The sequence below is a fragment of the Sarcophilus harrisii genome, chromosome 1, assembly GCF_902635505.1.
Source record: "Sarcophilus harrisii chromosome 1, mSarHar1.11, whole genome shotgun sequence".
Taxonomy (NCBI): domain Eukaryota; kingdom Metazoa; phylum Chordata; class Mammalia; order Dasyuromorphia; family Dasyuridae; genus Sarcophilus; species Sarcophilus harrisii.
In genome coordinates this window covers 198801072-198826374 of record NC_045426.1, presented here as the reverse complement: position 1 = coordinate 198826374, position 25303 = coordinate 198801072, and the positions used below count along the sequence as shown (strand labels likewise).

General features: G+C 34.5%; 1 protein-coding gene across 1 annotated transcript in view; it reads left to right on the top strand.

Annotated features, from left to right (window-relative positions):
• The first annotated feature begins 365 nt into the window (after window positions 1–365).
• CCDC112 (coiled-coil domain containing 112) overlaps window positions 366–25303 on the top strand; it is a 34819-nt gene continuing 9881 nt past the window's right edge. The window contains exons 1-5 of the mRNA XM_003759498.2: window positions 366–515; window positions 5830–5951; window positions 12246–12367; window positions 22713–22802; window positions 24715–24790. Coding sequence (XP_003759546.1) covers window positions 423–515; window positions 5830–5951; window positions 12246–12367; window positions 22713–22802; window positions 24715–24790 — 503 coding nt within the window. The 5' untranslated portion in view covers window positions 366–422. The remainder of the gene's footprint in view (window positions 516–5829; window positions 5952–12245; window positions 12368–22712; window positions 22803–24714; window positions 24791–25303) is intronic.

Genomic DNA, 25303 nt, shown 5'->3' with positions numbered 1-25303 from the left:
ATATTCTCTCCCTCCTCACATTTTCCTTTTTAAGTATCTCTTTTTTACCCTTATCTTTGCTAACCTGTATAGTACTTTTGTGTGCTACTGCTTTATCATGTCTCTTCCTTTCTCCACGAGAATGAGTGGTCTGTGAGGTAGGGGTCAGCTCATTTTTACCCTTCCTCAAGTACCTAGTAAGAATTTGAAAAATAAAAATAAAAAATAGAGAATAAATATACAGCAACCAGTGATCGAAGAACTCCACTCCTCGCCGCTCCGTGAAATCCAGTTAAGATAAATGAACAGAATTTAGCAAGGTAGAGCTGGCCAGTCTCTGCTGGCCCCGCCCCCGCAGGGCCCGCCCCCGAAGGCCTCGCCCCCGGAGGCTCCGCCCCCGCCTCAGATTCACTCTCCAGCCACACGGGAAAGATTGTTGAAACATGGCTGCCTTGACTACCGTAGTGGTGGCCGCTACTGCAGAAGCCGGAACTCGGGCCTTGGCCACAGCACTTTCAACAGCTGGACTATCACAGGTGAAATCTCGGGCTGTTTTGCTTGATCTGAGGGATGCCGATTTCCGTCCGCTCTCTGCATCCTGACGTTGCTGGGGCCTGTGGCCGGGCGGGAAGGTGGGGCGGGGGCCTGTAGGCCGGATCGGTATAGAAGGTGGGCCCGCGGCGGGGGCGGCGCCTGAGCTCTTGGGCTTTCCAGGCCTCTGGCTGTTCCACACTCCCCTCCCCCCCCCCCCCCCCCCCCCCCGACCAGGCGCGGCGCGGGGACGGGAGCAGCGGGGTGCCCCTTGGCTTTTGCATAGATGATTTTCTTTCTTTTTTAATCAGGCTTTTTATTTTTCTGCTTTTAGGGAGATTGCTTCCAAAGCGCGGGTTGGAATTTAGGGAAGATGGGAGATTACAAAAGGAACTTCGGTAGAAATGTGACAGAATATTTGCCAATGCCTCTTAGAGCCCTGATCGCTCCAAGAGGAATTGCAATAGACACTGTACCGATAGATTAATTAATGTTTACCACTGATTTACTCCAAAGTGGAGGAAAGTAAACTGAACTGTTGCAAAATGAGACCTCCCTTGGTCTAGTGACTGAGCACTTTTGAGTTTTAGTGTCGTTTGCATTGCTGTTTTCATCCTTTAGTTCCTTAGTGTTTTTCATTTGTGTTCCATCCCTCGTGACCCCATTTGGGGTTTAATTCGTTAAGGTGCTGGAGTTATTTGCCATTTTCTTCTCCATCTCATTTTACAGATGAGTAAATTGAATCAAAAAGGCTTAAGTGACATGTCCAGGGTCACATAGCTAGTGTCTAGGGCTGACTATTCACTTCACTACCTAAGCTTCCCTAATCATCCTTACTAGGGGTACCTTATAAACTCATCTCAGACTTTTCTTTCTACCATTGCCATTAAAGAAAAATTAATACCCTGTGCCAGCCTTTGAGAAATATAGATATTTCTCTTAACATTATCCTGATTGTGCAAATAACTACTTTGGGGCACATATGCCATGTTGCAACTGTAAGTGGATCTACTTCACACAAATGTACCTAAAAATCTGTTTGTGAAGGATGATCGATTGGAATTTTCACAAAAATATTATTTAGAGACTTGTTGATGTTTTTAACACATGATTAAAACTTACATTTAATTTACATGTTTTTCAGAAAAGTTTATTTTACGGGTTGTTGTGAACCTGAATAGTCAAAATTCCCTGTTAAATTCTCTGCAATTACTAACATACAAATGCTTCCTGAATTATAAATGTTACGAGTCATTTTCCACATTTGTAAGATTTAGGGTTGGACTAAATAATATCTGAGATCCCTTCCAGCTCTAGATCTTTTGTTATATATCATTTATGGCTCTTATAATATATATACAAACAACTGGATCCACATTGCTTCTTCTTTACATACTTTGTAGTTCCCTTCACTGCATTTCTTTAAACAGCAATCAAATTTTCCTGGGTTTGTGGTGCTTAATTGGTGACCAAGGGGTGTCTTTCTGACATCAATCTCTTTAAACTAGAAGTTGTATCAAGGGGAAGCTGTAAACTTTTAAGCAAAGAATGTGGACTCATAAGATGAAGCAACTTGGATGGCTTTAAATCTACAATTTGGCAAAGGGAGTACCCACCTTAGTGATAACACACATCTGTCGAAGTGTTGAAGTTTCAATCTGCTGATGATTTTTTTTGACCAAACCATCTAATAAATCTGTTAAGCAGTTATTAAAGTAAAAGAGCTAAACATTAAGTTTTTATTATTTTTATTAAAGTTTTTTATTTTCAAAACATGCATGTTAAAAGCCACATTTAAAAATATGACTCAATATCATTTCCTCTACTGATTGTTTATTTTCCTGCATACCAATAGAATTTGTTGCTTTCTAACCATTTTCCACCATCTCTAACTTCTGAGATCCTTCCCTATTTTAAAAAATTATGATTTCATAAAATTGCTCATCTTGGACCAAAAAGAGTAATCTTTAGATAGTACCCTAGTTTTTGAAACTTTAGATAATATTTCTTTATTCCTGAGTGGAGAGAAGTTCTAATTTGACACTAAAGGAATGTTATTAGACCTAAAAGGACACTTAGGACTATTTTTGGAAGAATGTGGACTCATAAGATGAGGCAACTTGGATGGCTTTAAATCTACAATTTGGCAAAGGGAGTCGCACCATAGTGATAACACACATCTGTCAAAGTGTTGAAGTTTCAATCTGCTGCTGATTTGTTTTTGACCAAACCATTTAATAAATCTGTTAAGCAGTTATTAAAGTAAAAGAGTTAAACATTAAGTAGAAACATGGTAATAATGTTTAATTTTAAAGGCATTATGATCCCTTAAGACAAAATGGGATATCATTTTTATTTTTATTATTTTTATTAAAGTTTTTTATTTTCAAAACATGCATAGATAATTTTTCAACATTGACCCTTGCAAAACCTTGTATTCCAAATTTCACTTGATAATACAGTTTTTTAAGTGTACAGTAGGTAACAAAACAACCTTGCTTATGTCCCCTTCTGAACTTCTCCACTTATGTGTATTTTGAATATTTCATTTATACTATTTAATTTTCCCCCACCCCATAGAAGTTTTTCTCTTTACTATTAGGAAAGTGTGTTGTTATTGTTCAGTAATGTTCATTGTGTAACCCCATTTAGAGTTTTCTTGGATAAAGGTTTGCCATTTCCTTTTCCAGTTCATTTTACAGATGAGGAAACTGAGGCAAACAGGGCAAAATGGTTTGCCCAAGATCACAGGTGTCTGAAACCAGATTTGAAGTAGGGACAATGCTCCTGGCACTTTATCCACTTCACTACCTAGCTACTCAAGGGTTTAAGAAGAATATTTAAACAAAGCAAAAAATGTAAATTGTATGTAAATATGTCTCATTCTATATCTGTGAGTACACCTATCCAACAGAAAATGGAAAATATGTTTTATCATTACTGTTCTTTAACTCATGATTGTCCTTTATATTTTTCCAAAAAAAAAGTTGCTTTTCTATATATCACTGTGGTTATTGTTTTCATGGTTCTATTTGCTTCACTTCATCAAGACAAAGACAATTCAACAGGCATTTATTAAGCACTTACCATGTGCCATGCAAATTATGTTCTAACTAGAGAAGGCAATTCACAAAAGGGAGCTGGAGGTTAAATGGATTAGATTTCTTCCAAAATGCAAGCACTAGGAGGATGGAAGAAGGGGAGTTGCATGGCAGAAGGATATACAAGATAAAGGTGGTTAGACTTCAGGGGATCGTTAGATAGCTCAGGTTAGAGAAACTTGCTTGAGGCAAGTGCTGGGGCAAGCTGTTTTTTAAGTCTGGAAAGTGAGAAGCACAACCATAAGAAAAATGAAATCATTATTCATCTGTACACATCTCTTTAGGTTTCTTTGACTTCCTCCCTTTTATTATTTCTTTATGGTAAAACAGTATTCTGTTACATCTGTATGCCAGATTTTTTTTTTTTCTTTTCTCCAGTTGATGTTCATCCACATTCTAATTCTTAGTAACAATAAAAAGTACTACTGTCAAAATTTTTATTCAGATGGGTCCTTTCCCTATTTTTCCCCCTCTTTGGAGAGTGTACTTAATGGTGATGGTATTAGTGAGTCAAAAAAATATATAGTTTAATGACTTTAGGTATAGCACCAAATTGCTTTACACAAATATTTTTCCAACTTGTAGCTGCAGTGCCAGTCCATTAGTGTGTTTGTCCATAATCCCCTATAACAGTAGTAATTTTTTTTGCTGGTCATTTTTGCTAATCTGACATATGTGAGATGTGATCATAGTTATTTTTATGTGCATTTCTCTATATCAGTGATTTGGAGCATCTTTTTAATATGATGTTGATAAATGGCATTTCTTTTGATTTCAGAAGAAGAAATCAGAGCTATCTATAGGTATATGAAAAAATGCTCCAAATTATATAATACCTATCAGACTGGCAAATATGACAGAAAAAAATGACAAATCCTGGAGGAGATGTGGAAAAAAACACTAACACTATTGGGGAAGTTGTGAAAAGGTCCAGCCATTCTGGAAAACTTTGGAATTATGCCCAGAGCACTGTAAAATTATATATATCCTTTGACTTGCTCAAAGGGCTGTAAAATTGTATATATACTTTGACCACTACTAGGTTGTATAGCATTGCTAGGTCTGTGTCTAAGATCAAAGAAAAGGGGAAAAATACAAAAATATTTATAGCAGCTCTTTTTTTGTGGTGGCAGAGAATCGGAAATTGAAGGGATGCCCATCATTGGGGAACGGCTAAAAAGTTATAGTATGTGATTGTAATGGAATACTATTTTGCTAATAGAAATAAGAAGTGGGATGGATTCAGAAAAACCTGAAAAGCTATATGAACTGATGCAGAATGAAGTGAGTAGAACCATGAGGACATTGTACATAGTAACAGCAATATTAACAATGATCAGCTATGAAGGATTTAACTATTCTGATCAATACAATGATCTAAAACAATTTTAAAAGACTAATAATGAACAATACTGTTCAGTTCCATAGAGAGAACTAATAAGCTCTTGAGTACAAATTGAAATAATTTTTTTCACTTTATTTTTCTTGGGGTTTTTTTTGGTAACATGACTAATATGTTTTGTAAAATTTCATATGTATAATTGATATATTACTTCTCTTCTCGCTAAGTCAGGGAATGATGGGAGTTGGGAATTTGGCATTCAAAATTGTTTTTAAAATGAATGTTAAAGATAAATAATTTTTAAAAAGCTAAGCATCTAAGAACATAGAAAACTGCCTATTGCTTTATTTTTTGACAATTTTTTTAATCATTGGAGGAATGGTTCTTGTTATAAAGTTATATCAATTCCTGACATTTTCATAGCAATATGAATCTGAAAGATTTGCTGCAAATATTTTCCTTTCTAACTACAGTGATTTTAGAAAAGCTTTTCAGTTTTATGTAATAAAAATTGGATGTTTTGTCTATCATGATCACTTCTATCCCTTGTTTAGTTAGGAATTACCTCTAGTTATAAGAAGTATTACCATTCATTCTTTCTAATTTGTTTATGATATGAACTTTAATATTAGGTCATGAATCCATTTGGAGCTTATTGTTGTATACTGTGGATGTATTGTATAAACCTAATTTCTACCAGCCACCTTTCTAGTTTCCTCTGATGTTTTTGTCAAATCGGAAATTGTCCTTTATGTAGTTGGTGTCCATGGATTTATTGACATCTTTGATGTCATAATTAAGTTTTAGATGAATTTACATTATTAGAAGTGTAAAATTAGCATTTCTGATGATTATTTTTTTCTGTGTTCTTTGAAGAATGACAGCTATTCAAATACCCAAGAAGGAGTTCGATCTTTTCAATTACAGAACTGGAAGCAGAAAGCTGATCAGGCCAAGAAAATCGAATTCATACGTACAGCAGAAAAATTAAAAAATCAGTAAGTTTAAGAAAATGGTTAGAAATTAACTTTGCAACTTTCAAACTAAGACAGTTGAATTCTTTTGGAGACTAGTTCATTTAAAAAAAAAGTCCATATAAAATTAATGAATCAGTAGTATGTTGTTAAATAGAACAAACTGATGATGTTTTCTTTAGGAACATTTTTCTTTTACTCATTTTCCTTTAATCACTGGGTTTTTTTTTTTAATTAAAAAAGGAAAAATAAGCAAGAATATATGAGTCAAAAGTAGAAAAGATGAAAGTTTAAAAATATCCTACTTTATGTAAAATAGATGTGAGAGGCAGCATGATACAGGGGAAAAGAAGTGTATTTTGGAGTCAGAGAACTAGATTCAAGTCCTATCTCTGATGCTTACTACCTTTGTGACTTTGAACATGTCCTTGAACATTGTGGTTTGCTTATGTTTGAAAAGAGGAGTGTGGACTAGATGGCCTGTGATGTACTTTCACTTCTGGATCTATGATTTACATGTTGTAAATCTATAATCAATAATGATCTATTGTATAGTATATAGAGCACTGGCCCTGGAGTCAGGAGAACTTGTGTTCAGATTTGGCCACAGACACTTACTACTTATTACTGTGTGACCCTGGGCAAGTTACTTAACCCCAGTTGTCTTGCCAGAAAAAATAAGTGATTTCTTGTTTGTTAATGCTTATGGAGCCTTTCTGATAAGTAGTGACAGTCATTGACTGATTAGCACTGTATACAAAGCAGTGTGAAGATATTTGGAAAAAAGAATTAGAAGACTAGTCCCCAAAGACTTTTATAGTAAAATTTTTTTGAATTTTTATAGGAGCCTTCCTCTGAATACCTCATTAATACATTAAACATTTTTATTTAAAATTCTGTTATATACACACACATACATATATGTCTGTGTATTTACAGTTCTATAATGCCAGAGAAACTGAGGCAAGATAGAGATTAGAGTGTATTTAATATTTTATTTGAAAGAGAGATTTACTGGGACCAAATGGCTCCATGGTTTGGTCCCAGGGCTGAATGAGACTATCCTCTCCAAGAATACAACAAAGAATGTGAGTTCTCAATGACCTATATACACGTGGCTCAGACTCAGGGTGTAGAGTGAGGCAGGGGTGGAGTCTGGGTGCTGAGCGCGGGAACACGGGACTAACAATTTGGTTCTGACAGGGTGAGGGGAGGCATGGGAGATGTCTGATGATTGGGATTACAGAATGGGGAAAGGCACCCAACATTCTGTTGATGCCTAAGAAGATCTTTCTCCTTATCTGGATCATCATGAATAGGAGGGAGGGATGGTTAAGCAGAACAATTATAAACTGAGGCAGAACAATTCAGGGAAACTGAGGCAGGACAATTTAGGGAAACTGAGTCAGGACAATAAAAGAGAACTGTGACACAGCATTCCACATTTTCTTCTGAATATTCAAATCATTGAATTAGCTTTCTCTATGTAGGTTTTAGCAGCATAATTTTTAACAACACACTATGTAAAGTAAATAAACCAAAATAAAACTAGAAAAATGCAAGGACAAGTCTCTCCTTGATAACCCCAGAGTTAATCAGCAATACACAAAGGCTCCCTGTTGCAAGCATGTCAGATCCTCTGCAGTTGGGACATCTCAGCCAGAGAATCCAGTTTGAGATGGACAGTTCACTGTGAGTTAGGTCTATGGTCATTTGTGCATTTAACTCAGCTTCTGCTTATTATATAGGGAGTAGCAGTGCTGAAGACAGTCCTGCTGCCCATCCTAAGCGGGCATCCCTAATCTGTCAGGGACTCCAAAGTGGGGAAAAAGTGGGGCTTGAAATAGCTCCACTTGTTCCCTCTAATAGAATAGGAGCTGCTACTAGGAGATATTTCTGAGCAGATTATGCACAATTAAACCAAGGCAGGCAACCCTGAACTTTTGGAGGCGTGATACCAAATTGCTGAAATACTAATTAAGGAACTGGGGTAACAGGAGTGGAGAAACAGATCAGAGAGACTGCCAGTCCCAAAACAGTTGTCTGATTTCTGATTGTTTCTAAAAAATAGTCCCAAAAACGGAGTCTTCCAGGGCAATTCCAAGAGAATAAGGGATTCCAAAGTTAAAACATAACCAGCAAATCATAATCCAGTAAATTTTAAGCAAGGACTAAAAATGAAAAGGACTGTTTAAAGAATTTCTAGAAAAATATACTAGTTTTCCCAATTTCCTATCTCTTCTTTTTTTTCTCATGGAAAGGAATTATCAAATAACCATTCCACATATAAATCCCAATAGTGAATAAAAATTCCTATACATAACAGATTAGTACAGTAAGTTTTCTAAAAATCCCTCAAACATACAGCAATAGTTACACCATTTTAACAAATCCATCCCAAATTTTAAACACACAGTAATAGATGGCCCAATCAGGGTTCCTAAATTCCTCCATATCAGTCCATCAGGGGTAAGGGACGAAGCTTCATTCAAAACTGCTTCAGGCTGGGCACTGGCGGAGACTCTCAGTCCACTAAGAGGATACATGTTGTGTGGCCCTGGCGTGCTGGCAATCAAAGCTGATCTAGGTCTCAGAAGCAAGTCAATACCTTTAGTTTGACCAAAATCTAAAACAACAAAAACACAAATCTAACATAATAGTTAGAACAGTCTGAGATAGAAAGACTGGTCCACAAGGACTGCTGCAAGATTTGGCAAGGCCAAAATAGATTGGCCAGCAGTTTCCTATGTGAAGAGCTACTTGTCTCACAGGCAAAAGGCTGTCAGCTATAATCCCCATAAATAGCAATTAGGTCTCACTGTGCTAATTGTCCTCTTATTATTTAGAAACTTTTTTAAAAAAACACTTGACTATCATAGACACAATATCAGTAACAGATAGATGACCAGACTAAATACTTATTTGATCCCATTAGGATATAATGATCACATATAACCAGATTGGAAATAACAAGGTATGACATAATTGAAGTGAATTCACAGTTTCTATTGACCATTGCTCTGAGCATAGAAATCAGTCACAGGAGGAAAAAAATGCAGGGACACAATTATAACATAACATAAGCAATTAAAATTCAACTTTCAGCACATACAGAATAAAATAGCGTTAATTCATTTGTATTCCAGTTAATTGTCCCACTAATTGTCAGAGGGTGGAGCTTTAATATTTTCAAATAGCATTAACAATAAGCCCAAGAAATTTTTACTTCCAATAACAAATCCCATTAACCAAAGTGTCAGATAAATCCTAAACAGATATTTACCATAACCTTATATTTATAAGAGTAAGAATGTCTCAGTAAGTTCACTTCTTTCATATAAAAGTAGATGTTCCATAAGTGAACATTATACATACAAATCAGTTTGCTTTTAAAATACCCAATACATAGACAAATATTTCAAATTGCATATTGTCCATAATAAAAACATTTTCAAAAGGACAAAAAAGAACCAAAAAAACCTATTATTTTCAAAGGCTCTTAAAATGACCTCATGATGACCCAATACAATCAGTTAACACTTAGATAGAATATCCTATACATAATATCCCAATATCACATAAAAGAATCCAAGAGGTTCTTAAAATAGTAAACTTTAAAAAAAATACCATATTCCTTAACCAAGGAAACCATTATGTATCAAAAGAAACAAATATTCAATTAACTTACAAGCCTATCTCTTGAAATCATTTGCCAAAGCCAAGCCTCTGCAGAAAGCAGCTGGAACTCAGGCGGGGAGGGGAAGGATTCCATGTGGCCACCCTTCCCCCGAGTCTACCTCCAAAGAGGCAGGGGGAGGGAAGGCAAGCCCGTTTCTCCCTACCCCACCCAATTTAAGATTAATAATATAGTGGATAGCTAAATGATTCCATAAAACTCACATGTCCAGCAGAGCTGAATTCAAAACATAGCTTAACAATGTTATAATATAGGTAACAAACTCTGAACCAAACTAAATACAGCTTAAAATTCCCAATAATATAAAACTGCTTTTGCTATCATATTTCAAATAATGAATTTCACTAAACAGCCTAGTTTCTTTCTCTTCCTCTGGCTCCATGTGGCCATTATTCCCAATGGACTTTTCCTAAACTCCAACTTTGGCCAGAGTTGGATCCTTCAGAAAAGTCAGAACCTTTCTGCTATATACTTTACCTAATTAAAGGTACATGACCCCTTTCAGGAAAGTTAACAGAACTTCACTTTAACAAGTCATTGTTCTTTAACAAGCCATTGTTCTTAAAATCTTATACTCTAGTCTGCACAGGCAACAGTAAAATTATTTCCCACAATTTAAAAACTGCCCAAAAGAATACTCAGAACAAATCTGGCATGCAAAGGCAATACTAAAGTTATTTCCCACAATTTCAGAATCATCCTAACATTCCTAATCAAATGTTTTCTCCAGCCTGAGTTTCAAAGCAATTAGCACAAATTCCTTTGTTCTCCAGAGGCCTAATCTGCCCAGCCCAGTTTAGGTTAGGTTTGAATTTGAATCAGGTAAGGTTTTATTGCTCTTTCCCTTAGAAATCCTATTAGCTGGCTTTGAAAACTGCTCCAAAGGAAAAAACCATCAGTCAGCAAGGAGTTAAAAGTTTAAAATCACAAGCAAATTTTATACTAAGTATAATTGCAACATTGAAATAACCATTTCCCAAATTTCTTAATCATTGTTCTTAAAACCTTAGCAGAGCTCTTAACAGGACAGACAAATCACACAGAATATAAAACACACAGACATAGACTGCGCAGTTACAACATTTAACACATATAACCAGAGTGTGCCCCAAAAGGCGCTAAACAAATCAGATCAGACCAGATGTGTCTTAGAACACAAACCAGAGGGGATCATCCAGCATCCTGGAATAATATCCTTCTCAGAATTTAATGCCGGTCCTCATTTTATTATTGTGAGAATCCAGATGCTAGCACAGACAGATAGAACAGGTAAACAGATCAGATTATATCCTAAAACATCCAGATTTACTCTCCTGTGGCCAAATATGAAAGTGTCCCCATCGGGTTTCAGGCATGGTTGTGGCTGAAAACTGCTCTTTCCTGGAGACTCTGGAAAAAAATCCAGAGAGCCAGCCTCTCCAGGCCAAGAACTCAGATCTCCAGCCGCCCTGAGACCCAAGGCAGAGACCCGAATGTCTCTAATCTCTAATCCTCCTCTCATTTTCTAATATCTCGATGAGAAGCTTCCAAAATGTAATACTGGAGAAACTGAGGCAAGATAGAGATTAAAGAGTATTTAATATTTTATTTGAAAGGGAGAAATTTACTGGGACCAAATAGATCTATGGTTTAGTCCCAGGGCTGAATGAGACTTGTCATCTCCAAGAATCCAGCAACAATGTGAGTTCTCAATGACATATATACACATGGTTCAGACTCAGGAGATAGGCAGGTAGGCAGGGGCGGAGTCAGGGTGCTGAGAGCAGGAACACAGGACTAACAATCCGGTTCTGACAGGGTGGGGGAAGGCATGGAGGATATCTGATCATTGGGATTACAGAATGGGGAGAAGCAGCCAACATTTTGATGATGCCTAAAATGGAATGTCTATCTCCTTATCTCCTTATGATTAGGAGGGAGGAATGGTCTTGCAGAATTGAACAGAACAATTAGGAACTGAGGCAGAACAATTTAGGGAAACTGAGGCAGGACAATAAAAGAGAACTGTGGCACAACAGTTCTATTGATAGAATTTGTTTAGGAAAAAATGTATTTCCTAGTTTCTGAAAAATGCTGCTATAGAAAATTCACTGATAAAGTAAAATAAAGTGTAAGAATATTAGAAATAGTTTTTCTCTATTCTTGAGAAGAAATAATAAACAAAAACATAGTTTATAATTTTGCCTGGCTTGACAAATACCTTTTTAATGTTCTATTAGTCCGTAATCAAGATAATTCATAAAATCAATCATGACATTAAAAATAGAATTATCATCACATTAAAAAAAAAATCTACAAATTAAATCATTAGTTTGTGTATTTAAAAAACAAAAAACCCAATCCTTTCAGAATATCTTAGTAAAGCCAATGTGGGAGGCAGTGAAGATGGAAGAGGTCAGGAATAAAATTGAACAAATTATTCGAATTCATACCTCTTCCATTGTCTGTCATGGAGAGGTAAACATGAGAAATTATAACTTGATAAACATACATTTTATTGAATTTAAATTATAATTTATCTTAATATAGCTGTCTTAATGCACAATAATGTATTTCCATGCTTAAACTAATTTAAAATGTTTTCAAGTTAGACTTCTCACAATGTGTTTCTTTCCTTTAAGAGTTGCTAATATAGAAAAAGATAAAAATGGTCATCTCTACAACAAAAAAAATGACTTCCGAATTGATTTTATTGTGCTGGAAGAACTTGAACATAAACTGGTTAACAACAGGAAAACAGAAAGTAAGCTCCTTCTATACTAAGACTATTACAGGCAATAAAATTGTACAGTTGTCTTGTGTTTTGATATTGTATGGACTATATTTATCCTAAGTGGTAATTTTTTACTTTGGTGTTAATCTTAGCTTCTTACTCTCCTATACCCTAAATATCTAATCAGTTGCTTAATCTTCTTGTTGCTATCCTACAGCTTTACTCACATTTATCCTCTTTTCAAGTGCAGTGTTTTGGTGTGCAGTGAAGCTTTTCTTGAGTTCACCAACTGCTAGTGTTCTCCCTTTTAGTATTATCTCATTTATTTTATATGTATTCTATATGAATTTATATCTATAAATATTTTCTTCTTTGATAGAATATAAACTCCTTAAAGATAAGGAAGAACAGTTTTATGTTTGTCTTTGTATGGCCACTGAACTATGCATAGTTCATGCATAATAAATACTTATTGTTTCAGTCTGGCAGCCAATTTAGGATTTGTTAAGTTCTTAGTACTTGCCAGACTCTATGGTCAGCATTGAGGATGAAAAGAAGGTAAAAAAGAAGCTCCTCTTAAGCTTATGATTGAATAGGGGAGATAATATACAAGCAACTTATATAAACAAGCTATTTACAAGATAAATTGGAAATAACCAGAAGAGTGAAGGCACAAGAATTAAAAGCTATCAGGAAAAGCTTCCTGTGAAAGGTAAGATTTCAATTGGAACTTAATGGAAGCCACTGTTACTGTAGTAACAGTGTGAAAGGAGAGCGTTCTAGACCTGGGAGAGAGCTGGAGAAAAAGTCCAGAGATCAAGAGATATTGGCATATTTATCCTATAGTTTATGGGGGGGGGGGGGGGGGAGGGGGGGGGGGGGGGGGTGTGGTGTGTATTTGTGTATTATATTTATGAGTTAGTAATAATTTCCATTATAAAACAAATTGATTCTTGGGGTTACTCCACCTGCTTAATTGTACTGTGTAGTCCTGTATTAAAGGAGAGCATCTTGATTATCCTTATCATAATGATATCTAACATTTATATTACACTTTACATATATTTGATCCTCTCTACAATCCTATGATATTGGTACTACATTGATAGTGTTACTCCATTTAATAGATGAGCAAATTGCAGTTCACAGACATGAGATAGCTCTTATTTATACAACTTGGGTGAAAAGTAGTTTCAATTCTAGTTTTTTGGTTTTTTTCCTCAAATCTAGTCTTAGGCATAGTTCCTTGCACATAATAAGTGATCATTTAATTTTTATTGAATGAACGAATGTTACCATATTAATTTTGTATTTAAAAATGTCTGAGAATAACAGTAGAAAATCGAAGACTAATTAATAGCAGAAATAGTGCTTATGGGTGAAATAATGGTTGATCATATAGTAAAATGTTTTAAGTCAAAAGGGCTTATTGTTATGAAGAGAGCTCATGGTTTAAGAAACCATACTACAACTTATTAAGAGTCAGAATTTGCCAGTTTTTTTTTTTTCCTCCTGACTATGAGTTTTAATCATTTGAAAATTAATTTTTTCACCTATAAGTATTTTTCTCCCCTCATGTCTCCTGGAAAAACAAAAGAAAAACTAAAACTTTATAATAAATATACCTTGTTTAAAAAAATGAATTCCTATTATTAGCCATTTTCAAACTGTATTTCATCCTGCATATTTATTCCATCATCTTTTTGAGATTTAATTAATTTTATCCCATTGATCTGATTTAAGTTTTTCATTTTATTTTTACAATGTTGTTATAGTATAAATTGTATTCTTATACAAGTTTTCCCAGGTTTCTTTTAAATTATCTCTTTCACATTTCCTACAGCATTATAGTATATTACTTTGCATCATTTTAAAAACTGCCTTTCAAAGATATGAGTTAGTAGGAAACATAAGACCCAATTCCTTCAGTATATTGTAAATTATAAAGAAATTCAAGATTTTTTTGTGGAATGTCTTAATTTTCACTGCCATTAATTGTTTATGGAGCATCCACTATGAAGAGATGCTATGCAGATAAAAATTAAACTATTTCTGTTGTACTAAAGTTTGTGGTCTGAGAGGAGAAATGAAAACAAATAATTACTACACAAAATAGACTATGACAGCACAATAAGAAATATTCAAAGAAATATAGAATATCAGGGAAGGGAAGGATTACTTTTGACTGTGGAGATTAGAATTTCATAGCATTTGATCTGATTCTTGGATTTAGATAAGAGAGTTGGCATGGGAAAGGCATTCCTGATAAAGGGAGCAGCAGTAGCACAAAGACAAGGTTGTAGGGAAATGCAGATTATGGTGTGTTCTCTCACAAAATTTTTCTTTAACTTGTGGACTTTTATTTGAACTGGTCTAAGTCAGTGTGATGAGGTTTAGGTTTTAGGGTTCTCTTTTGTCAGGGAACCAAATGATGAAGTCTAGCTTTAGGGAACCAAAATGAGATTAGGATTTCTGATGGTTAGAGTTAAATGATAAGGTCTAGTGGTAGGTTCAGGGTTCAGAGAATCAAATGGAGGCTCCCCTGCACCTCCTTGGGATTCAGCACAAGGGTAGGGAGTTTTGAAAAATCCCCTTCTGGTAGCGCAGAGATTCTCTGTAAAGGAATTTACAGACCCAAAAAGGCTAGACTGATAAAAGAGGTTTATTATTGGTTTTGGGAAGTCAGCCTAATTAAAGTTTCTAGTAGAAAAATCCTGACAGAGAGGCATAAAGTCTTGTTAGGGAAATAGGTGAGGATAAAGAGAGGGTAGTACTGGAAGAGAATATTATTCCAGTGAGCAGAGGCTTGCTGCTATGCCAGGAAGAGAGATTCCTTGGCATCTTAGGTCCTCTGCAAAGAGTTGTTCCAAGTTGCAGTTTTTATAAGCCTTGGCTTCAAGCTAAAGGGGGATATGAGTGGAGTTCCAAGTTGGCTCTTTTTATCTACGAGCTGGATTTCAGCTTGAGCTGAATTTGAATAGAATTGAATGAGTCTCTTTAATTCAATAGGATTGGTATCTCTAGCTCTGAACTCAACCAGCCCCACCTAAATTACAGAATGAAGCTGCTTGTTCTTGGGTGGGGTACCCACAGTGGCAAGATTTAAGGAGAATCTCTCCTTAAAGGAGTTTTAGAGTTTCCGGGTCCCTTCAAGTGTACAGGTAAAGTTCCTCCAGTTCCTCAAGTTCTGACATATATCTTAAACAGCTCTTGGGAAGATTATAAAGTCTTCATATTTATGCTGGGAGCATGGATGGAATTTAGGTGGTCATTTATTATGGCTTTCAATTTAACTTTTTAAAAAGAGAAAGTATTAAGGCAGAAGCTACAAAAACTTTTTTTTTTAAGCATTACATAATTTTCATGTAAAGTAATTCTAGTAACTTTCTTCCTCTCTACTGCCCTGTCTGGATTTTTGTTAAGTTGCTAGGACAGTAGTCTTCATAGAGCTAAGTAACTTTCAGTAACAATATTTGGAATGACTATTAAAAAAACCAAAGCAAAGGCACAGTCTTGAAGATGCATTGTATCACTTTGGGAATGTTTGCCTCTAATGTACTTAAGACTGCTCATCACCTTTATTTTTCTACTTTTTAAATCCTGAGTCAAGCCCTGCTCAAAAAACAAAAACAAAAACAAAAACAAAAAACAAATGACTTTCATATCAATCTCATCTCTTTTGGGGGAGGGGCAATTATCATGCCGTATGCTTTGACAAAAAACAGAAACAAACATCCAACCTACCCAAATCCACAAATGGTCCTTTTAGAATCATTTGTGGTGGACAGTGGAGGGCCCAGATTCATCATACTCCCACTTGCTGAATTGCATTTTTTGGAAGGTGGAAAGAGATGCCAGAATGGAGCCTCCAATCCACAGTATTTGTAGTCAGGTGGGATAATGATTTTAATTCTCATTGTACAGGGAAATAGAGTTGTAATCTTCTGCATCCTGTCTGCAATGCCTGGGGATATGGAGGTGCTGACAGACCACATGGGGTAGGCACACAGATCCTTATGGATGTGAGTCACATTTCATGATTAAGTAGAAGGTAGTTTTATGGATTTCCCAACTGAGAAAGATAGTTGGAAGAGAATTTCTTTCACTGCCAGTGGTAACAACCTGGCCATCAGGGAGTTCATAGCTCTTTTCCAGAGAATGTAGCAATTTGCCTTCTTGAATACTAGGGTGACATAACTAACATAGCTTTTTCTTGAGGTTACACACAATTTCCCTTTCATCTGTGGGAATGACACTGTACCCTCTCTTGGTCAGGGTCTTCATGAGGTAGTCTGTCAAGTCAGAGCCAGCCAGATGATGGCATGGAAAAGGGCAAAATCTTTATAGGTGGCACAATGTGTCAGACCATAACCAAAATCCATCACAATGCCCGGGTTACAACCAGAAGCATACAGATATAGCACAACCTGCATGGCAATGTACAAAGCTGCAGGATACCCTAAGATGGAAAGGAAGACAGCCAGTGGGGAAATCGTTTCAGAAAAGCCAGCTTCGTGTATTCCAGAGCCTTTGTCAATAATGAGAGCAGATATATCTATGGTGAACTGTGGCTGGTTTAAACCCTTAAGAAGAAAAAGAGCTGGTGTTACATCTGGAGGCTGGGGGAGGCAAGTGCAAGTTGGGTGGAGGAACTCAACAACTGTCACAATCTTTAATTTATTCTTTGCGCCAAAACACATTAAGTGTTTGTTTCCTAAGCACTTGCTAATAAATAATTCTGTTCCCAGAATAAGTATAATGTACACCGAGAACATGATTTATTCTTTAAGAACATCAAAGGTGAAAGCAAGAATCCCAGGGCTTATTACCCATGCATATATCCTGTAAATAAAAGGCTATTAAATAAAAAATAAATAAATTTTAAAAAAAGAGAATAAAGCTTATTTTCTATATATTAAAAAAAAAAAAAAAAAGAATCCCAGGGCTTAAGTGGCCTATATCAGATATAAAAGAAATGAGTCATAGATAGCAATCTTCACTAACTTCACTAACAATCTTATTAAGCTTAAATTTTTATTATCTGTTAGACCTGAATAGAAGAATTCTGGAATCTAAATCCTTGAGATTTAGTTATATCAAAACTTGATCAATTTACAAGTTGTTAAAATGATGTTGTTTTAAAACAATACCCTCAGTTACTTCTTCCCAATTGAACATGAACATCCTGAAAGTAAAATAAGTTAAAGAGATACATATATATTTGTTGTCCATAGAAATAATTGTTGTGGACCTCAATGCCAACCAAAAGAACAGTGATCTACCTCACTTCTCCCCATATCACAAAACCTTGGAAACACTGAAAACTTCCAAACTACTTCTGAAAATAAGATTGTAAAAAAAATACTAAAGCTGGAGGACCGACTCTTCCCCTTACTCTCTCAACTACTTGGAAGAGAGACCAACATTAACATAAAGACAAAGATCTAAATTAAGAAATTGAGGGAAGGGAATATGAACAAACAAAACAAAACTTACTATAAAAAATACCATGGAGACAGAAAATTGAGGTAAGCTCAGAAGACAAGTGAAAAGCAAAAACATAAATTGGATATAAGACCAACAAGAATTCTTGGAAGAGCTAAAAAATTTTTTTCAGATCAAGAATAGTAGAGAAAAAGTACTTAAGGAAATGAAAACAAAGGAAGAAAATTAGGAAATTACAATTAGCAGCTTGATAAAAGAAGCACAAAAAACCTGAAGAAAAAAAACAAAACACTTCAAAAAATATATTTGGCCAAAAAAGAGATACAAAACTTTACACAAAAAATAATTCTTTAGAAATTAGAATTGAGCAAGTAGAAGCTAATGACTTCATACAATTTCAAGATACAATAAACCAAAGCCTGAAAGAATGAAGAAATAGAAGAAAATATGAAATGATTCGTTGGAAAAACAGCTGGCTGGCAAAATAGATCGAGGAGGCATACTTTTTGAGAATTCTTGAATCTGAAGACCATCATAAAAGAGAGCCTAGACATATTTCAAGAAATTAGTAAGGATATTGTCTGTATATCATAGAAACCAGAGGGTAAAACAGAAACTGAAAGAATCCACTAATCACCACCTGAAAGATCGCAAAATGAAATTTCACAGAAATGTCATAAACAAATTCCAGAGCTCCCAAATCAAAGAGAAAATACTTCAGGTAGAAAAAAAGAAATCATTCAAATAATATAGAGTTATAGTCAAAGTCAAACAAAGAGCAGAGGACTTGGAATATGATATTCCAGAAGGCAAAAGAGCTGTGATTCCAACCAAGAATCACTTACCTAGCAAAACTCAATATATTCATTCATGATTTGTTTGTTTGTTTTAAAAACTATTTAATGGAATAGAGGATTTTTCAGTCATTCCTGATGAAAAGACTGAAGCTAAATAGAAAATTTGACTTTCAAAAACAAGACTCAAGAGAAACATAAAAAGCTAAATGTAAAAGAAAAATTATAAGGGACTGAAGTTTAATATGTTAACCTTTCACTATGGGAAGATGATTCATACATCTCGTAAGACCTTTATTATCATTAGGACAGTTAGAAGGATCCTACATAAAAAGAGGCTATGGGAGTGAGTCATTTATGTTGGGATGAAGTATAAAAAAAAAAAAAGGATAAGTGAGAAAGAGGAATATCCGGGGAGGAAAGAGGACAAATGGGAAAAAATATCTCATAAAAAGGGCAAACAAGGAAGAACATATACAGTGGAAGAGAAACTAGTTGGGGGAGGTAATACCTGAACTTCATTCTAAATCAGTTCCAAAAGGGGAAATGCATGTACATATTCAGTTGGTAATAAAAATCTATCTTACCCAACCGGGAAGTAGTAAAGGAAAGATATAAGTAAAAGAGGGTGTGATAAAAGGGAATGTCTATTTTTAAAAAAGGCATTGCCGAGAAGCAAAACAGATTTTAGAGGAAGTGTAGCACAAAAAGAGAGGTTAGGGAGAACAAAATGGGATGGAGGGAAATGCATTTAGTAATCTTAACTGAATGTGAATAGGATATACTCACCCTTAAAACGGAAACATTGCAGAATAAATTAAAAATTAAAACCTATACAATACATTGTTTTTTGGGTTTTTTTTTTTTTTTATTTAATAGCCTTTTATTTACAGGTTATATGCATGGATAACTTTACAGCATTAACAATTACCAAACCTCTTGTTCCAATTTTTCACCTCTTACCCCCCACCCCCTCCCCTAGATGGCAGGATGACCAGTAGATGTTAAATACATTAAAATATAAATTAGATACACAATAAGTATACATGACCAAAACATTATTTTGCTGTACAAAAAGAATCAGACTCTGAAATATTGTAATTAGCTTGTGAAGGAAATCAAAAATGCAGGTGTGCATAAATATAGGGATTGGGAATTCAATGTAATGGTTTTTAGTCATCTCCCAGAGTTCTTTTTCTGGGTATAGCTAGTTCAGTTCATTACTGCTCCATTAGAAATGATTTGGTTGATCTCGTTGCTGAGGATGGCCTGGTCCATCAGAACTGGTCATCATATAGTATTGTTGTTGAAGTATATAATGATCTCCTGGTCCTGCTCATTTCACTCAGCATCAGTTCGTGTAAGTCTCTCCAGGCCTTTCTGAAATCATCCTGTTGGTCATTTCTTACAGAACAGTAATATTCCATAATATTCATTATACCACAATTTATTCAGCCATTCTCCAACTGATGGACATCCATTCAGTTTCCAGTTTCTAGCCACTACAAAAAGGGCTGCCACAAACATTCGTGCACATACAGGTCCCTTTCCCTTCTTTATAATCTCTTTGGGATATAATCCCAGTAGTAACACTGCTGGATCAAAGGGTATGCACAGTTTGATAACTTTTTGAGCATAGTTCCAAACTACTCTCCAAAATGGTTGGATTCGTTCACAACTCCACCAACAATGCATCAATGTCCCAGTTTTCCCACATCCCCTCTACAATACATTGTTTACAAGAAACACTTCAAATAAACAAAATTAAAATAACTATATATATATAAGTAAATATTATATAATATATATATGTGATATATATATTACATATATATAATATTTTACTTCACTGAAGCAAAATCAGTTATTAAGCTTCAGTGAAGTAAAAAGAAGAACAATCAAGATCTCAGACAAAATAAAAGCAAAAATAGACCTTTCTGTAAAAAAAAAGTGTCAACTTTTTGTGAGGCTGTATAGGCAAAATATTGGAATTGAGTGAATGTTTATCAGAGCATGGTCGAACAAATTGTGATACATAATTGTGATGGGATATTATTCTATAAGAAATGATGAATAGGGTGGGTTCAGAAATATCTAGGAAAACGATTTCATGCAAAGTGAAGTGTGCAGAACTGGGAGAATATTGCACATAGTATCAGTAATATTGTAAGGATGCTTAACTATGAAAGATTTCACTGTTCTGATCAGTACAATAATCCAAAAGACCTATAGATCTAATTTTAGTAAACCCATGATGAAAAGTGCTGTCTAACTAGAGAAAAAACTGGTGGATTCTGAATGCGGATTGAAGGATATTTTTTAAAACTTGTTTACTTTTGAGGTGTGTATGTGTTTTGCAGCATGGGTTATATGGAAATGTTCTGCATGACCTCAAATTTATAATAGAAATAAAGTTGCCTGTCTCAAGGAGAGGGCATGGAAGGGAGGGAGAAAATTTGAAACTCTTAGAAGCTTTAAAAACAATAGTTAATTTATTTTACAATCCTTAAGAAATATTACTTGGGAAAATCAATAAAAGTATTTTTTTTAAATCCTCAACCCAAGTTAACTAATTTTTCATTTTTATGGTGTGTTATTTGGTGAACAAAATTTCAGTACAATAAAATTTGAATAAGCTTTTAGAGTTATTCAGAATTTAACATTGAACGTTCAGTATTACTCATAATAAGCAAAATTATTATCAGTGGTATGAGCAAAGATTTTCCAAAACATCAAATTCTGTTTTGTGTAACCCTGCTACAGACTTCATCAGTATTAAAGTGACTGTTTTCCAAGTTTAAAAAATTTTTTTAAATCATTTTTATTTTTCTCAGTTACATATAAAAACATTTTTTGATATATATATATATATATATATATATACATACACACATTTTTTTTTACATATTTCTATAAGAATTATATTGGGAGAAAAAAAATCAGAACAAAAGGGTAAAACTATGTGGGAAAAAAAAGATGAAAATAGTATGTGTTGATTTACATTCATTCTCTATAATTCTTCCTCTTCATGTAGATGATGTTTTTATTCAAAGTTTATTGGGATTGTCTTAGATCATTGAACCACTGAAAAGAAGCAAATTTGATCATCGCGCAATTCTGCCATTGCTGTATACAGTGTTTTTCTGGTTTTGCTTGCTTTACTCAGCATCAGTTCATGTAAATCTTTCCAGGCCTTTCTAAAATTACCTTGTTCATCATCATTTTTAATAGAACAATAATATTCCATTACTTTAATATACCATAACTTATTCATCCATTCTCCAGTTGAAGGGCATCTATTGATTTTCCCATTCCTTGGCAAAACAAAAAGAACTTCTACAAACATTTTTGCACATATGAGTCCTTTTCCCTCTTTTATGATTTCTTTGGGATACAGACTCAGTAGAGACACTGCTGGGTCAAAGGGTATGCGGAGTTCCAGATTGTTCTCCAGAATGGTTAGGTCATTTCACAACACCAACAATGTATCAGTGTCCTAGTTTTCCTACGTCCCTTCCAACATTAATCATTATCTTTTCCGGTCATTTTAGCCAATCTGAGAGGTATAAAGTGGTACCTCAAGAGTTGTTTTAATTTGCATTTCTCTAATCAGTAGTGATTTAGAGTACTTTTTTCATATTTCTATAGATGGTTTTAATTTTTTCATCTTAAAATTATTCATATCCTTTGACCAAATATCAGTTGGTGAATGACTTGTATTCTTATAAATTTGAATCAGTTCTCTATATATTTTAGAAATGAGGCCTTTATGAGAAATACTGATTGTTTCCAATAAAATTGTTTTCCACCTTTCTGCTTCCCTTCTGATCTTGACGGCATTAGTTTTATTTGTGCAAAACCTTTTTAATGTAATATAATCAAAGTTGTCACATTTTGCCTTTCATAATGTTCTTTTATTCTTCTTTGGCTGTAACTTTCTCCTTTCTCCAAAGATCTGATAGGTAAACTATCCCTTGCTCTTGTAATTTGCTTGTAGTATCACCCTTTATACCTAAATCATGTACCCATTTTGACCTTATTTTGGTATGGAGTGTTTTCCAAGTCTTGAGAAGAATTTCTGAGTTGTAAAAATATTTCTAATAGAAGTATTTATTTTTAACTTGGTATTTCTACAGGAGCTCAAATCCAGCAACACTTGGCAAAAATACATAACAATGTAAAGAGGCTTCAGCAGCAGTTAAAAGACGTAAAATCTACACCAGAATGTAAGTATACTTTTTGTGTGTTAAAAATTATCTTGGGGAAAGGGAAAGATATCAATGCTTTTACCATTAATTATGCAAAGACCCAATGCATAAACAAAATGGAAAGAACAAAGACAATTTCTAGCATTGTTTGTGAAAACTATACTGTACTTTACATTATCTGTCTTAGTGATATAGAACATTTAACATTTAGTGTTAGTTAAGATAGTGATGTTACTATAACTAATAATACTGCTGCTTTCATATCATCCCAGTATGTTTGTGGTAAGACAAGGTAGATTTCTATATTTTGTAGAGGGGGAACTAAACTACAGAGAGATTCTTATTCAAGATAAGAACTAATTAGTGAACAAATGAATATTGACTCCTAGTTCAGGGGTTTTTCTACTATGTCATTTTTCTAAGATTAGTATTTTTGCCACTGTTTTTGTACTTAAAAACTTTTTTAAGTGGAATGAAAGTTGAGTTTTTGTTTCTAATTTCATATATACTAATTATATTAGAATGCATGGACCCACACTTAACACCGTTTACCAAGATAAAATCAATATGCCTCCATGATTTAGACATAAAGAATGAGATTATAAATAAATTGGAGGAACATAGGATAGTTTATCTCTCAGATTTGTGGAGGAAGAAATTTGTGACTAAAGATGAACTAGAGACCATTATTGATCACAAAATAGAAAATTTTGATTACATCAAGTTAAAAAGTTTCTGTACAAACAAAACTAATGCAACAAACTGGGAAAACATCTTCACAGTTAAAGGTTCTGATAAAGGCTTCATTTCTTTATAGAGAACTGACTCTAATTTATAAGAAACCAAGCCACTCTCCAATTGACAAATGGTCAAAGGATATGAACAGACAATTTTCAGATGATGAAATTGAAATTATCACCACTCATGTGAAAGAGTGTTCCAAATCATTATTAATCAGAGAAATGCAAATTAAGACAACTCTACGATACCACTACACACCTGTCAGATTGGCTAAGATGACAGGAAAAAATAATGATGATTGTTGGAGGGGATGTGAGAAAACTGGGACATTGATGCATTATTGATGGAGTTGTGAACGCATCCAACCATTCTGGAGAGCAATCTGGAATTATGCTCAAAAAGTTATCAAACTGTGCATACCCTTTGATCCAGCAGTGTTTCTACTGGGCTTATACCCCAAGGAGATACTAAAGAAGGGAAAGGGACCTGTATGTGCCAAAATGTTTGTGGCAGCCCTGTTTGTAATGGCTAGAAACTGGAAAATGAATGGATGTCCATCAATTGGAGAATGGTTGGGTAAATTGTGGTATATCAATGTTATGGAATATTATTGTTCTGTAAGAAATGACCAGTAGAATAAATACAGAGAGGCTTGGAGAGAATTACATGAACTGATGCTAAGTGAAATGAGCAGAACCAAGAGATCATTATATACTTCAACAACGATACTGTATGAAGATGTAATCTGATGGAAGTGGATTTCTTTGACAAAGAGACCTAATTCAGTTTCAATTGATCAATGATGGACAGAAGCAGCTACACCCAAAGAAAAAACACTGGGAAATGAATGTAAACTGTTTGCATTTTTGTTTTTCTTCCCGGGTTATTTTTACCTTCTGAATCCAATTCTCCCTGTGCAACAAGAAAACTGTTTGGATCTGCACACATACACTGTATCTAAGATATACTACGACATATTCAACATATATAGGACTGCTTGCCATCTAGAGGAGAGGGTGGAAGGTGGGAGGGAAAAATCGGAACAGAAGTGAGTGCAAGGGATAATGTTGTAAAAAAATTACCCTGGCATGGGTTCTGTCAATAAAAAATTACTATAAAAAATTTATATTAGAACATTAAAGTAAAGAAAATGTGATAAGATTGTTTTCTCCTTTTTTTTTTTAAACAGTTGTTGAAAAACTAAGAGAAATGATGGAAGAAATTGAAAATGCAATCAATACTTTTAAAGAAGACCAGAGACAGATGTATGTTTTAAAATATTTTAATTTTTAAATCAATCAAGTTTATTTTCACTCTGTTGTTAATGTTAGTTTTAAGACTATACAAAAGCAATTTGGGATGACTTACATTGTTATTCTTTTTTCAAGTGCACTTTTAATGTGCATACATGTTGATTGAACTTTTAAAAGACAAGATACTTTTTAATGAGACTTTAAAATCTAATTCTTTTCCTTATTTTCATTTATATAGAGACATGACAAAACCCCAAATCAGTAGCCAATAAGTTTCTTTCTTACATAGTGATTTTCATGATGCTGCTGATTTTTCCATATCCAATACCTTCTTATTCATTTCTTATAAAATTAAAAGTGTTAAAAAAAAAAAAACAACCTATCTTTTCTTAATTTGACAAAGCAAAAACATCCAACAAATACATTCCCCATAATGTGCAGGCTTAAGAAATACATACTGCTTCTTTTTGAAAAAAGTATTCATGTAATATAGACATTAGGCTTTTGAGTAATCTAGATGGTTTT